The sequence below is a fragment of the Myxine glutinosa genome, chromosome 14 (genome assembly GCF_964187855.1).
Source record: "Myxine glutinosa chromosome 14, kmMyxGlut1.1, whole genome shotgun sequence".
NCBI lineage: Eukaryota > Metazoa > Chordata > Myxini > Myxiniformes > Myxinidae > Myxine > Myxine glutinosa.
Genome location: NC_136274.1, coordinates 39,369,904 through 39,386,675, shown reverse-complemented (window position 1 = coordinate 39,386,675; position 16,772 = coordinate 39,369,904). Strand labels below are relative to the sequence as shown.

At 42.6% G+C, this 16,772-nt stretch overlaps 1 protein-coding gene across 2 annotated transcripts in view; it reads right to left on the bottom strand.

Annotated features, from left to right (window-relative positions):
* Window positions 1-871: 871 nt before the first annotated feature.
* The window catches only part of LOC137439663 (phospholipase A2 isozymes PA3A/PA3B/PA5), a 59,108-nt gene continuing 43,207 nt past the window's right edge, over window positions 872-16,772 (bottom strand). The window contains exons 3-4 of one of the 2 annotated variants that reach the window (XM_068135634.2): window positions 14,713-14,847; window positions 872-992 (exon numbers count right to left, since the gene is read on the bottom strand). In XM_068135634.2, coding sequence (XP_067991735.2) covers window positions 971-992; window positions 14,713-14,847 — 157 coding nt within the window. In that variant the 3' untranslated portion in view covers window positions 872-970. Of the gene's footprint in view, window positions 993-4,293; window positions 5,940-14,712; window positions 14,848-16,772 lie in introns of those variants that run through there. The other variant, XM_068135633.2, reaches the window with a different exon arrangement.

The window sequence follows — 16,772 nt, the reverse complement described above, 5'->3', positions numbered from 1 at the left end:
TTTTGACCTCGACCTAATTTTGACCTTGACCTAATGAGACATTTAAACTTTTTTTTATCCGCCGACAGTCACCGGAGGCATTATGTTTTCAGGTTGTCGTCCGTCCGTCTGTTCGTGATAGGTTTTCATTACCGTGATAACGGTTGAAGGGATCTTAGTCAAAATTGGTGCAGGTATGTATTTTAAGGTAAAGATGAACTGATTAGATTTTGGGGTCATGAGGTCAAAGGCCATGTTAAGTAAAAATTATGTTGCCATGCCAACTCGTGAACCAGTGATGGGACTTTGAACAAACTTGGTATCTAAATATCTATAAAGATCAGTTGACTTTTTGCTCCACCAAATAACAGCGAAACGGAGTTGAGTAAAGGGGTGAAAATTCTACAGATGCTGTGATAAATAACTACCTCTGTCGGTTTGAATGTTTGAAAGAGAATAGACGTCTGGATCAATTTTTAAAATAATTTAAATCCCGATTTTTGCATATACCTGGCAAAAAAAGAAACGCAAGTTGATAAGACGCATTTTTTAATGTGCATTGTTATGCACAAATTATCAATGACAAAGATTTGTAATACCATTTTAAGCACCTGTATTTTCAACCACATTTCTTGAGCGTCATGCCTCACTGAACCACCACAATAGGGGTTGAATGGATTTTCAAACAATCACTTACTGTGGCTTCCAAGGCTAAATTGCATAAGAATGTTGATGTTCCTGTGGTAGTCTATAGTCTATGGAAGCTTGAACCGAATTCGCTCAGCAGACGACAATGCCACGAGTTGTTAGGGTAGGGTAGGGTTAGGGTAGTTGTTAGGGTTAGGGTTAGGGTTAGGGTTAGGGTAGTTGTTAGGGTTAGGGTTAGGCTAGGGTTTGACATAAAAACTTGCGTTTCTTTTTTTTGCCAAGTATATATAAACGTGAGTTGCCTGTGTGTGTCCGCGAGATGGCTGAACGGATCTTCAAACTTTCAGAGGTTCATCCGTGAGTGCCTGGGAGTGTTTTAGGCAAACAAACAAAAAAATTGGAAAAAAGGTTCGTTTTTTTGGAGTTATTAAAAAAAAATTTTAAAAATCGCTCGCTAGTGCCAAAGCCTTTTTAAATGAATGACAGTTATACACAAGTACACATTCGCATAAATAAATACAAAACAATTACCAGACATTTGAATACAAATAAATCAAACAATTCCGGAAGTGCACGAATTTGGTAGTATGGCTTCTTCTTCTTCCTGATCGGCATCACACTTAACTCAGAAACGTGAGCCACTCCCCTCCTCCCCCTTCTCCCCCTCTCCCCACCCTTCCTCCCCACCCCCTTCCCCCCCTCTCCCAACCCTTCCCCCCCTCTCCCCACCCTTCCCCCCCTCTCCTTCTCCCCTTCCCTCCATCTCCCCTTCCCTCCATCTCCCCTTCCCTCCCCTCCCCCTTCCCTCCATCTCCCCTTCCCTCCCCCTTCTCCCCTTCCCTCCCTCCCCCTTCTCCCCTTCCCTCCATCTCCCCTTCCCCTCCCCTTTAAGATATAAATTCTCTGTAAAAGAGCTTCCACTTCTGACTGCTCCCCTTCCCTCCTTCCCTCCTTCCCCCCTCCTCCTCCTCCTCCCCCTCTCCCTCCTCTCCTACCCTCCCTCCTCCCTCCCCCCTCCCCGCAACGCCGGGCACTTCTGCTAATAAGTATATATGATGCAAAGATGAACTGATTATATTTTGGCATCAAAGGTGAGCCATTTCGGTCCCCATGTGTTTTATACCTCTCCCCCCCCCCCCCCCCCCCTCCCCTTCCCACGCCTCCTGCCCCCAAGCCCTCTCCCTCCCACACTTCTCCCTGCTCTCAAATGTTGTGGATGTGTGCTTCCCCTTCTCTCCCCATCTTGGCTTCCACTCCCTCTTTTGTATATTTTGTTTGTCTGGTTGATTTGTTTGTGAAATAAATGTTAGCTCTTTCACGAGCCTCGATTCAGTATACAAAAAAAAAAAAAAAAAAAAAAAAAAAAGGTGAGGAGTGAGGTGATTGTGATTTTGGTGGTCATGGTTCCAGTAAAAATGTGATACTTGAGAACAACTGAATGGATTTAAATCAAACCTGGTACAAGTATGTATAATGATGTAATAACGTGGGCAGAAGCATAATCGATCGATGTCGTGACGTCAAAGAGTGTCGTTCTAGTTCACCATAACTCGACGAAGGTTTGTCCTATCAAAACCAAATTGCCCTCTCTGGAAAGCCTAGAGTAAGATGCATTTACGCTTAATGTACATCATACCACTATGGGTCAACAGTCGAGGTCAGGTGGCAGTCTTGGGGGTGGGGGGGTGAAACTTTTGGATTGAGTTTTTTGGATGGATGTAAGAATTACACATTTTCTTAATTTACACTCTATACCAAATGTTGAAGGTCAAGGTCATATGGCGGTCTGAAAAAAAAATGCCATCACTGAATCGCAGGCACGGAGGTGGCTTACCCTGAGCGATCGCTTTGTGATCACAGATATGTAGTTGAAGGGATGCTTGTTGTGTAACAATAGGTTAACCCATGGGAACAAGACTTCAGTTCCTGTGATTGAACCACAAGGTGGTTAGACTAGACGGATTCTGAGAAATGTGAATGTTCGGTGCAATTTTGGGTGAAAGTTGGGAACCTCACTTTTTAACATAATTAGGGTATGCTGAATTCGATTAACCCGGTTCCCAAGCCGAATTTTGAGTTTTTGACCTTCTAATTAGCATAAATAAAATGACCGCCAAATTGCCATTTTTGGACCATTTGTTTGAACAAGCATTTATATATCATGTATATACATGCAGCTCTTTTACTTTTACTCTACAACTTTTACCCCAAAATGCACCTAGAAGCTTATACATGGCCTTTTTTCATAAATCTGTCTAGTCTATATTATGGTTAGCGACATATTAAGAGACGTTCAAACTGATATTGAAATTGGACACAATAAAATGGGAAATGGTTTTAATAAGACTGTTTCATACAACCATTTATTCTAAAATGAAGTATACATGGCCATGAAGCACAAACACTCAGGAATGTCACATGTTGTTTTGCCAAACTACATTCAGGAATGTCACACATGTTGTTTTGCCAAACTACATTCAGGAATGTCACATGTTGTTTTGCCAAACTACATCAAATTCATACAAGGGGTCTGATCATCACTCTGTTGCTGACTGGCACACATTGATGTCCATCTCAACTCTGAATAGCGACATTTGCAGCGTCGAGTCTTGCATTGCTTCTGGCATGCACAACAAATCATCGAGGCAACTTTCTGAGATTGGACTCGGTGACAGAATAGGCTCTAGTCCTGAATCACCACGTTTCCATCCCATTTCCACAGGTGCAGGAAGGTCGGGTATGGCACAATGAGTATTTCTCCATACCATGGCTTGATAGTGTACTCGCATCAAATGGAAATGAAGAGCATCACTTGTCGGTGACATTGCTTCTGGTTTACCAGTCTTCGAGAACAACATATGTCGTGCTGAATCAACAGAGGTTGTTCCGTGCACATTATATATTCTGCAGACGAATGCTTCTGCAGATTTGATTGTCTCCTCTGTGAGAGTTCACCAATGCCCAGGTTCTTCAGCAGTTTATTCAAAACTCAGAAAAAAACCCTCAAAATTCGGCTTGGGAACCAGATTAATCGAATTCAGCATACCCTAATTATGTTAAAAAGTGAGGTTCCTAACTTTTACCCAAAAATGCACCAAGAAGCTTACACATGGCCTTTTTCCATAAATCCGTCTAGTCCAGTGAAACTGCAAAATCAAGACTCTCTGCTCACCTTCACTCTTTCATTCCTCTTTTATCCCACCTTTGGAACAAACTCCCACATGCTCTTCAATCCCACTCCTCCCTCCAGATCTTCAAAACAGGTGTTCACAATCTTCTCTTATTACCTTCATCCAAAACCTTCAGCAGACGGGAACATCCAAAACCTTGATGTTTTCTACCTCCCGTTTATACACTCCAAATGCACCCCTTTCAAATTCTGGCTTTTCTGAAAATCCTGGTAGTGTCCTTTTGTTTTATATCGTCCTCATCCCTCCCCCACCAAACCTCTCCCTTTGACAGATCTCCCGATGTCCCTGTCTCCAATATTGTTGTGCTTCCCTCCCTCTCCCCCTCTTGTCTCCCATTCACTTTATTGCTACGTTTCATGTGTGATTCTGTTTATGTCTGTGTTTAATGTGTTAACTCTTACATGAGCCTCGACTTTGTATACAAGAAAAATTAAAAGAACGTTGATTGGAGGAGCCTGTGGAAAAGACACCAGACTGACAGGTTAAAACTTTTTTTTTAATGTTCATTTTGACGGTGTATTGGCAAAAAAACAAAAAAAATCATTTGTAGAAAAATTCCTCACTAATCCATGGAAGGAAAATGAATGCACAAAAGCTTTGTTGATTAATTTTATTTCCATATCTTCTTATGTCTGGAATTTAAAAAGTAGTTTACAAATAAAAAATTAGATTATCAGAAATTTGAAGGAAATCTTGGGTGAAGCTTATGTCTGGAATTTGCAGCAATGTGCACCGATCGCAGAGACAAGTACGCTTCAAGTGCTTTCACAACGGTCAAGAAAACTACAACCTCACATAAAAGGAAAGACTACAGCTGTTAGTTTACATCATTACTGGCAGCGCATCTGTGCTACTGATGCAGTGCCCCCCCCCCCCTAACCCCCCATAGAGTAGGAATTTGCAACTTGGGCAGAGGTGCAAAATTTGCAATAGCTCTCCTACTCTTGGCGAAGGACACCAAGGGATCCCTAATATCCACAAACGACCAGTGCGAGCAGACGGGTTATTCAGCTTGATCCGATACACCAAGACAACAAAACACCAGGACGCTTTATAGCAGGATTCGAACCCGGGTTAAATAGCTCAAACGCGACTGCACTACCAATCCGGCTTCGGTGAGGCTTGAACCAAGTTCAAGGCATTTAACATGTGATGAAAACTACAGGAAAAAAAAAAACTAACCACACGTAAACTCCCGTGATTTGCCATATTGCAGAACTTGCATTTTAGAACCGCACAAAGACCTGCATGATGGTTCACTAAATTTGTTTACAAAACAGGTTAATAGTATACCCGACAATATAGTGATTACTCCAAATACGCAGTTTAATGGATGTTATGTTAAAAAACAAACAAAAAAACCCCATCTTTTTCACGTCAGGTAGTTCATCAATCGTGCAGTCACTTCAAAATGAAATGTATAAAGTCTCAAACTGAATAAATGAAAAAGTTAAACATAAATTGTTATCTCGATTCTATTCTGCAAGCAATCCAAGGTTGCGATCCAGTTTTTGCTTTCTGGTGTGACGCACTCTCTTGCTCTTGCGACCTCTTTTGGAGTTTTTTCTCCCATTCCTTCGACCTATAATCCCAGATTTTCTTTTTACCGTTTTTACCTGACCTCGTTTTGGATGCAAGGCAGGAGCACATTCCATTCTGTGTTTACTTCCTTTCTTCTTTCTTTTCCCTCTTCTCCTTTTCATTCTTCTACATTCTCCCTTTCTATTCCTCCCTCTACCACGACCTCGATGGATTTGCATATTGGGAGTGATTTTAGAACTATTACCCTTCTCTCGAGTCTCCAAGCCTCCCTCGTTTGTGACAACTTGGTCAGCAGGAAAAGAATTCTTCTCTTTTCCCGAGTGTTTTCCAGCAAAACTGAGCTGCCAAAGATCGTTCTCCTGGTTTGAACTTTGTCGAAGATCGATTTCAGACTGGAGCAAAGTATTATTGCTTGAATCTTTCTCAGCAGCAAAGTCCGTTGCAGTCTCGTGAGCAGACTGTGTAGTAGTCACATGCTCCTCTGGCAATGCATCAATGTCGATGACGTTGTCCCACCCAAAGTCATATGGCTGTTGAGGCTGAACATTTGCCACACGCACCGATTGGTAATGTTCACACCTACGGGCAGGTAGGAAGGTAATCCGGTGTTAGGTTATGACCTGGGAATGTAAGAAACATGTTGGGAAAATGCGTATTTGGAGTAAAGAAACATGTTGGGAAAATTGGTTTGGCATTGTTGAAAAATAACTTTGTGCATGCACAAGTCGGCTGGGCAGGATAGTTCAGAGGTTGTGCACTCGTCTGAGCTATCAAGTTTAGGATCGATTCGTGACAAACTAAGCTTGTCGTTTCACAAGCAATGCATTGCTTAAATGAAAGTGCTGTCCATTTGGACGGAATGCCAAGATTAGGGACCCTCCACCAGGATCGGTTGCAGATGGAGGACCTTTGTCTTTCGCAGAGGACGCGATTGTTTGTCTATTTGTCATTACAAAATAACATTTATTTTCCACCAAATAATATGAAATGTTGCTGGCTCCCTGGTCAAAACTAAAATCTCTTTCCTAACCTGTTGCTTGTGACTTTGGCAGAGTCATCAAAGTCATCTGCAGATGTTAATACCAAGACTCGCATGGCCCAGACAACACACACCACATTTGCACAGATATTTGACATGTTCGGTTCTCGAGGGAGAAGAGCCAGTACTTCTGCAATGGTCTATATTACACAAGTACATCCATACATACACAATTTTATGATAATTGAGCAAATGCGAATGTCACGGAAACTCCAAAATTAACATTTGGTGAAAATATCGCCACCTTTGGTGGTAGCCAGTATTACAAATCATTTTCCTTATGATATAGAGTACAATATATGAGATGTTGCAATCCATAAAATTTTTCAAAAATGACAAAAATTATATAGTGCATTTCTAAGAATGTGCCGCAGCACATTCCCCACCAAAGGTGGGCCGAGAAGGGTACTACCACCCAGAGGGAGGGAGAGCCCACTAGAAGGAATGCCCATGAAGAAGTTAAGCTCTACTTAAATATTTGACATGAAATTTACAGAGAAAGGAGATAAATTTTATTACAAATTACAAATGTTGGTATTCCAAAGCGGTGTAGTCTTTTCAAATAAGAAGTTTTTGTGAGGTATGGTAGAGTGGAGGAGTGTGTGTATATGACATGATGTGGAAGTGTTGATAGGTGTGTGTGTGTGTGTGTGTGTGTGTGTGTGTGTGTGTGTGTGTGTGTGTGTGTGTGTGTGTGTGTGTGTGTGTGTGTGTGTGTGTGTGCGTGTGCACCTCATCATTAAGTGGAAATTCCTCGCCTTTTCCAAAACTAGAAAAAGTTTGCCTTTATTATGATCAGTCAGATACACTTTCTATTTGCTCACGTTATTGTACACCACTCCTTTCCTACGTCATCTCCAGGCGCTGCATAACGTCATTGCCGGGCACCAAAGGGGGCCCGGCAATGACACGCGCTGAAAGGGAGTACTCAGTTTTCACTCTGGTTGTTAGTCTGTTGTCTGGGCGATATCTCAGCCATCCTTTGAGCTAGGAAGCTGAAATTTGGGCACAATAGTGAGCAAGTACTTTGGCAAAAACGCTATTTTTTGTTTTTTGATTAATGAATTAATTGATTAGTTATTTAATTATTTATCGATTAATTAAGTACTTATATATTTACTTTCTCTTCTGGCCATTATCTCGGGCACCTTTTGAGCTAGAAAGCTGATATTTAGACATGACAATGACCAAGTGATTTGGCTGCAAAGGATATTTTTGATTTATTGATTAATCAATTAATTGATGAATTATTTAATTCTTCAATTAATGACTTGATTAATTAATTTGTTTTTAAATTACAGATTCCGGTGAAACCGTGGTGGTTTAGGTATATTAGCCAATTGATTAATTATTCCATTATTGTATGATTATTATTTATTTATTTTCATTAGTAATCATTTATTTATTTTCTTTCTCATCTGGCCAAATATTTCAGGTACCTTTTGAGCTAGGAAGCTGATATTCGGACACGACAGTGACCAAGTGATGTGGCTTTAAAGGATATTTTTTATTTATTGATTAATCAATTAATCGATGAATTATTTATTGATTAATCAATAAAAAAATTCGATTAATGGCATATTTCATTAATTTTCAAAAAGTTAGCTTCTGATTAAGCACTGGTGGTTTAGATATGCTATTAGCCAATTGATTAAGAAAATATTTTACGATTATTATTTATTGATTTTAATTATGCAATTAATCAATCAATTGTTGTCCACCTCTCCCACCCAATATAGTCTCGATGAGCTGCATGGCGGCATTGCTGGGCACCTGAGGCGCCCCGGCAGTGCCGCGCTGGAGGATATTTAATTATCTGGCATGGGTGCGGTGTACTTTGAATGTATCTGTACTTGTGCACTTTAAAGTTGCTCTCATTGCTACTAGCACATTTCCTGGTAAGTAGTCTATGTGCTGGTGTCGATTAATGCCCAGTTACACCCTCAAGCTGTATGGTGTCCATATAAATTGCAAAAAGACATAATAAAAAGTCAGCCCATGGGTATAGTGATGGGGAAGGGTGCGAGGAGGGGGGCAGCCGGGGCCACTTCCCCGAGCCCGAACGTGGATGGGGCGCCAAAAAAAACATCGTCATGCTCCATTTGGATGTATATAAATTACAATAAAAACGGATTCGTGAGAACATAAGATGTAAATTTCAGAACTACATTTTGCATTTTAAACGCTGTGGTACATGTCATGTCGATCTTTATGAACTCTTTCCATCCGGTTTACCATTTTTCTTAATTACTAATCACCTCCACACAGTAAATAAGTCCGTATTGGTAATTATGGGGCTGCCGGCTATGTAAATCTCTTATCTTATCTCATTGGGTTGTGAATCTTCGAACAGACGAGGTTATGCATTCTGTAATACTGAGGTCGCCGATAGGCTGAAGAGTTGTAATTCTTGGAGAGTTATTTTGTAATTACTTGCCGTTCAGATACAGATGTCTCGGTCTGTCCGAGCATAATTAGTGATGGCCAGGAACATGGATAAAGCTAGTTATTTAACTTCCTTATCGACCCCTCTTTCCTTTTTAGGTCTTGGATTGGAATCCCTGGGTTGTGCATTTCACAGCAAAGACTCAACCATGAGCACCAAGGAGCTTTCAAAGGACCTCCGGGATAAAGTTGTGGAAAGGCACAAATCAAGGCTGGGTATAAAAATATTTCAAAGGCTTTGAATATCCCTTTGAGCACAGTCAAGAAAATCATTAAGAAGTGGAATGCGTATGGTACCACCAAGACCCTGCCTAGGTCAGGCCGTCCCTCCAAACTGGATGACCAAGCAAGGAGGAGACTGATCAGAGGCCACCAAGAGGCCAATGGCAACTTTGAAAGAGCTACAGACCTTTATGGCAGAGACTGGTCACTGTGTGCATGTGACATCAATATCCCAAGCACTCCACAAGGCTGATTTGTATGGTAGAATGGAAAGAAGGAAACCATGACTCAAAAAGACCAAGATGGAACGTTTTGGCCTAAATGCTAAACATTACGTTTGGTGCAAACTCAACACAGTACATTACCCAAAGAACACCAGCCCTACGGTGAAGCATGGTGGTGGCAGCATCATATTATGGGGATGTTTCTCATCAGCAGGGACTGGGGCACTTGTCAGGATACAAGGTAAAATGGATGGAATAAAATACAGAAAAATCCTACAGGAAAATCTGCTGCCCTCTACAAGAAAGCTAAAATTGGGACGTAAGTTCATCTTTCAGCACGACACAGACCCCAAACAGACAGCCAAAGCTACACTGGAGCGGCTAAGGAACAAAAAGATAAATGTCCGAGTGGCCCAGTCAGAGCCCCAACCAATCCTAATCCAATCGCTCTTAATTTTTTTCTCTTTCATGGGTAGAGTTTCCTTACGCCCGGCCTTTTGTGTACACATTAGTTATGCCATGACGTATGGTGAAGACAGGTGTGTATGGTGAGAACAGGACAGGTGGACACCTGACAAGTGCGAGGGGAAAAAAAGCGAAAAAGGCTCTGGTGCTCGAAGGGTCTTGATCTGGATTGGACAGAAGGGTAAACGTGGTGAGAGGCTTCAGCAAGTGTTCGCCTAGCAGGAAGGCCTAGAGGTATGCACACTCACACATACTATGTAGGGTATTCAAAGTATATTTTTGAACAGCTTCCAGGTCTCTGCTGCCGAGACCACTGGGGAAGTTTTGTCCCAAAATTAGGAAGTCCAAAAATATATTCCTGACTGTGCGAGTGCCTGTGAGGCACTAGTATTGACCTTTGGCCCCAGGCACCACAAACCCTAACTACACCACTGTCAGCCTACAAACAACTATGCATGACGTTGGAGATGACCAAATGACTAACTTATATTCAAATCCAGCAGCTCCCAGTAACAGTGGACTTGTACAAGTACAGATAAAGTCAAAGGTCATCACCTATTCCTTTTAGTTGGGGAAATAGAGCCAACTTTTCAATATGCCGAAATTGAGTGTCTACCACCACTGGATCAGAAGACATTTGACCAAATCCAGCAAATTAGTTAACCAGTCAAACCAAAATTTGGACATTATATATGTTATTAGTTACTCCCGCCAGGGAGTAATGCATTCGGTCGTGTTCGTCCTGGTGTGTGGTGTGTGTGGTGTGTGGTGTGTGGTGTGTGGTGTGTGTGTTTGTGAACAAGATATCTGGAAAAGGTCTGAACGGATTTGGATGAAAGTTGGTGGGATGATTGCCCTTGGGATAAGGAAGAATTGATTAGTTTTTGGTGAAGCTCAGGATATTATTCCGGATCCAGGAATTTTTTGAAGGATTGTTTATCATTGGAAGACAGCGCTCATTTTTTTAAACATTATCTTCTATATATTCTATTTTTAACATTGTGATATGAAAATAGTTTTCATATTTGTTGTAAATGTAGTTTAAACTCGTGGTTATGCGTTAGAGCGGTGTATTTTGTTAGCAGTGTCGTCTTCAATGTTCATGTTTTTTTTCTAATAAAGACATATTCTGTCATTTAGAAACCAACAAAGTGTGTATTAGGTTTCCCCGTTTCATAAAATGTATCGTTTGATGCGTATAATGCTTTAAAACCGTTTTTTTTTTTTTTTTTTTTTTTTTTTTACCTCAGAAGATATCAACATTTACCTCAGCGAATGTCAATCGCGGTGTCAGTATTTGATGAACTTATAAAGACTTAGGTGAGTTATAAGTGTGACAAGCATGTGCACGGGATTCTTCCCAGAAGATTGAGTGGTCGCATTAGCTTGTACGACTTAAAATGAGCGAGTTTTGTTTTGACGTTTGGGCCAGTTTTACATGTTGTATCCCTAAGGAATGAAACGAACGTTTTCCTGGCCTACAATTTTATTTGAAGTCACACATGCCTCAAAATACACTCACTTATATAGAATTGAACGCTGAACCCGACAATGTAAGTGAAATTGCCTTGTTTTTTTTTTAACATTATCTTCTATATATTCTAAATATATATCTGTGCAGTGTCTGTCTTGTGTTGTCTTGTCTTGTGTTGTCACTGAACTACTCCCTCAAACTTTTGTGAAATCGTACTATTCCAACTTGACCCACGGCGGGAGTATGCGCTCTACTGAGTGGCGTGCTAGTTCTGGCTGCAATCTTGCTTCTTTTTCCACTCCAAAAAAGTAAAGAAGCTTGAATCAATCTTCTGCTTCCTCTGCAAGTAATTCAATTCGGGGAATGAGCCGCTTACATGCAAAGAATAAATCTGCAATCCATTTGAAGAGAGGATCCCGGATGCCATTCGTGCTCAGCGTATATCTTATTCACAACTAAAATAATTGATAAACCACGGGGCTCTTCCCCCATACTTCATGTCATGTTGAGGGTTGGAGAAGGAGAGAGACTAGTACACATATGGTGTCCGTTGTTCCTTCCGTCAGTCCTTAAAGCACAACATTAGATTCTTTCTCATTGTGAAGCAGTGCTTTGTGAACGTTACACACCACTTGTGGTGTCCCGGATGCTACAGGCAAATCCCCCCTTTATTTTTTGAAGTCCTGGTAGTTTTAATGAGCCATCACCAGAATGTTTGACCAAACAGTACTCGACTATTTTGCATTAATGCGCTTTTTGTATTATTTTAGCCTCAGGTTTTTTAAATGACAATGCTGTAGCGGTTACCGCTGGATGTACATAATCGCCTTGCACCGGCCAGAACACGGCCAGACGCGCCTCTCCCGGGCATGCCCGGACTCACTGTTCCCGGGCACGCCCGAACCTCCCGGGCACGCCCGGTCTCGTCTTTCCCGGGCTCGCCCAGAGCGTCCGGGCATGCCCGCTATCGCCTTTCCAGGGCTCGCCCAGAGCGTCCGGGCATGCCCGCTATCGCCTTTCCAGGGCTCACCCAGAGCGTCCGGGCATGCCCGCTATCGCCTTTCCAGTGCTCGCCCAGAGCGTCCGGGCATGCCCGCTATCGCCTTTCCAGGGCTCGCCCAGAGCGTCCGGGCATGCCCGCTATCGCCTTTCCAGGGCTCGCCCAGAGCGTCCGGGCATGCCCGCTATCGCCTTTCCAGGGCTCGCCCAGAGCGTCCGGGCATGCCCGCTATCGCCTTTCCAGGGCTCACCCAGAGCGTCCGGGCATGCCCGCTATCGCCTTTCCAGTGCTCGCCCAGAGCGTCCGGGCATGCCCGCTATCGCCTTTCCAGGGCTCGCCCAGAGCGTCCGGGCATGCCCGCTATCGCCTTTCCAGGGCTCGCCCAGAGCGTCCGGGCATGCCCGCTATCGCCTTTCCAGGGCTCGCCCAGAGCGTCCGGGCATGCCCGCTATCGCCTTTCCAGGGCTCACCCAGAGCGTCCGGGCATGCCCGCTATCGCCTTTCCAGTGCTCGCCCAGAGCGTCCGGGCATGCCCGCTATCGCCTTTCCAGTGCTCGCCCAGAGCGTCCGGGCATGCCCGCTATCGCCTTTCCAGGGCTCGCCCAGAGCGTCCGGGCATGCCCGCTATCGCCTTTCCAGGGCTCGCCCAGAGCGTCCGGGCATGCCCGCTATCGCCTTTCCAGGGCTCGCCCAGAGCGTCCGGGCATGCCCGCTATCGCCTTTCCAGTGCTCACCCAGAGCGCCCGGGCACGCCCAGCCTCGACTTGCCGGGCACGCCCAGCCTCGACTTGCCAGGCCGCAGCCAAACACGCCCGGGCAGGTCCAGACTCGCCTTTCCAAGGCTCGCCCTTGATACCCGGGCATGCCCGGTATAGCTTTTGCCGGGCAAACTTCCCGACATAAATGTGTATATATATTGCTGCCCGATAAACGGGCTTGTCAGAATACCTGAGCTGTTTGGTTTCAATAAAGCAACTCGGACGAATTCCGTCTTTGGTCGCGTCAATTCTTTCGACTCGCGTTGGAGCGCAGCTCCTTCAATGCAGTATTTGTAAACCAAAGGGGACAAGTACATAAAGGAAAATATTGCCATGTGCAATGAAGAAAACCCCAAGAACTAGGATGTCCGAATGGGACATGTATTCAGATTGGCATGTGGACGGACATGAGTCTACCAAGCTTTTATTCCTGCAAAAGTGGATATTGCGGAAACCCGAGAGGGATAAAGTTAGACGTACTATAATTTACAAGTTCCAGAACCAGTGCAATTTCAAAGATGTTCTATGAGAGGAAACAAAAATTGTTTTCTGCTGTCTTGAACATTTTTTTTTTTAAACAATGATCTCAGGCTAAGTTCCTGATGGAGCTTGTTACCTCCACCACTGAAGGTGGGCAGAGGTTACGTTTTCACCCATGTCTGTCTGTTTTTTTTGTGAACAGGATATCCCAAAAAGTTGTGGACTGATTTGGCCGAAATTTGGTGTGGAAGTTGGGTGTGGGACAAGGACGAGACGATTAGATTTTGGTGAAGATCCGGATTCGGATACTATAATTTTTAAGCGATTCTTCACCATTGAAAGATAATGCGAAAACGAAATATAGCGCAATATGTCAAAAAGTTACGGACGGATTCGAACAAAACTTGGTTTGAAAAAAAAAGGAAGAATCGATTCAATTTTGGTGAAGATCCGAATCCGGATCCAGATAAAAGTTTTTTGTTTTTTTTATTCTCAGCGATTCTTAACCATCGAGTGATAGGGCCAAAAACGATATGTAGCATGCCATTTCAAAAACTTGTGGACAGATGACAAAACTTGATGGATGAGTTGGTTAGGTGACAAGAACAAGCAGATTTGATTTGGGTTCAGGTTCAAATCCAGATATGGCCAATCAGTGGGGTACAAACCGTAAACTGTTCAGCCTGGCGGAGGTAAGTGCTCTACCAAGTGCTACTCCAGTGCATTCATCATGTGAAGGATAAAAACATCAGGAGACATCGATGTATTTTATATACCTTACAAAAACATTAGTAGACAATGAAACATAATAAGATCGGGGTTCAGATGGGAATTTAAACAGGCCATTCCAAAATTATGGATCCTAGTGGAGGAGACATGTCTGTGCTGGGACTACCAGTGGATGGAGAATGCCTAATGAGGAAGAACCGGCACTTCAAACTTCCCCAATCTTCGGACTGGGGCCCATTACCTGACCACGAATGGCCACCACCACTGGGAAAACCTTTACCCTTTTATTTTCCTTGATCGTTGGGGGAATCCGGTCAGTGTCCAGATGCCTTGGTGCTGTGGGCTTCCAGTGAAGACACCTGGATCTAATGATTATGATCCAAAATGATGTTAGAAGTGGTGAGATACAGTGGAAACTTTCTTACACATTTTTCCAAATCTGTCTGTTGCATATCATCCCATACAGCTTGTAACAAACTAAATCGAGGACTTCATGTGTATTTTTTTTTTACTTACCATCCCCACCAAGTTCGACGAGCACATGTCTCTTTTGCCTCAAACGTAAAGCATGGCACAGAGATGACATTGAAATAAGCTTGGCCAATGACACGCGATGCAGTACTGTTTGCTTTGTGGAGGCACTGTCGGAATCTGCAGGAACAGCCAAATTATGTCAAAAATGGTACACACCATTTTGTGCGTTCATTTAGAAACAGTATTTTTGTCATTATACATACAGAAATACAGAAACACAGAAACACACACACACACACACCACACACACCACACACACCACACACACACACACACACACACACCTTACTCGCCTAGAGTAAGTTGCATTATTCCAAACTTGCTCTCAAATGAAGACATCTTTTGAATTGGTGGTTGCATTTGCTGCAAACTCCAAAAGGGCGTTTCCCCTCCTGAATTTTACTTTTAAGATCGATCCTCCTTTATCAACCTATTCTGTTTGTGTAAACCTTGCCAGTCCCTCACCATTCCCCTTACACTCAATTTTAATCTTCTCAATTTCCCACCACCAAGTCTCATTCTTGATCCATTGTGTATGTAATAAAATGGGACAAGATATGTGAAACAATACAAAATGCCCAGTGAGTTGTGTAAATTATCTATCTATAATTCCAGTAATCTCTGTGTGTATGTTTGTATGTTTGTATGTCTGTGACCGCTGTTTCTCGACAACCATGGGTCCGATATACTTTAAACTTGCCAGGTATATTGCTGGGGACCCGAGGATGTGCCTTTTCAAGGTTTCATATTAATCGGACAAGTAGTTACCGAGCTATGTCCAAAAAACTATTCAACCAATCAGAGAGCAGCGAGCTATCACGTGTGCCGAACGTGGCGAACAGACTCTGCCTCGGACGGCACATTTGAGAGCGTATTCATTTATTTCACGTTGGCAAACTATGTTGCCGCTATGTTGGCGTTAAACTATGTTTTAAAACTAATTAAAACCATTTCATGTAAATAGAGGGGGGGGATTGTCACTGTACTCGCAAGCCGTTCGCCGTTCGCTTTGGCGTTGCGAATGAACCAAAACATTTCATGGACCAAACCATTTCATGTAAAGCGTTCGCCGTTCGCTTTGGCGTTGCGAATGAACCAAAACATTTCATGGACCAAACCATTTCATGTAAATAGAGGGGGGGGGATTGTCACCGTACTCGCACCCACGTACCCACGTACGGGCATTGCACCCACGTACGGGCATGCCCTAGTAAATTATAAATGTAGTTATTATAATTATATTATAAATTATAAAATTATAAATTTTATAAAATTAATAAAAATTATAAAATTATAAATTATAATTATAAATTATAAATAAAGTAAATTATAAATAATGTAGTTGCGAGTGGAATCCAAGGTATGCTGACCATACCACTCCGTTGGCAGAAAGTAAAGAAGACTTACAAGTAAAGATTAGATTAAATAAACCGAGCATTATTACTTATTATTATTACCCTCGCCAGAGGAGAGGGTATTGCATTGGAGTCCGTTTGTTTGTCTGTTTGTTCCTTGCAAAATCGAAGATTTTTCAAGGATATTGGTCGGTTGCGTTTGTGGTTCTGTCTGTCTGTATGTCACCGGCCTACAGGTCACAATTCTAAACCCATCGTCACGGAACTTCACCAAATTGTATAAGTCATCCCAATTGAGAAGCCTATTGATTTTGAGGTCAAAGGTCATCTGGAGGTCAAATTTCAAAAATCGCCATTTTAAATCCGATTGACTTGAAAATTGAATAGCATTTGTATATCAAGTCACTAAATTGGGAAACGAACTATTTCAGGTCAAAGGTCAACCTAAGGTCAAATTTTAAAAATCAATTTTCATCTAAAAAGCCACCAATTCTCAACCGATTGACTTGAAAATTGAACAGCATTTGCATATCGTCAATAAATTGGGAAACATACTATTTTCTAGGTCAACTCGAGGTCAAACTTCCAAAATCACTTTTTATCTGAAAAAACCCGTCAATTTTCATCCGATTCACTTTAAAATTGAACATAATTTGCACATTGAGTCACTAAATAGGGAAACAAACT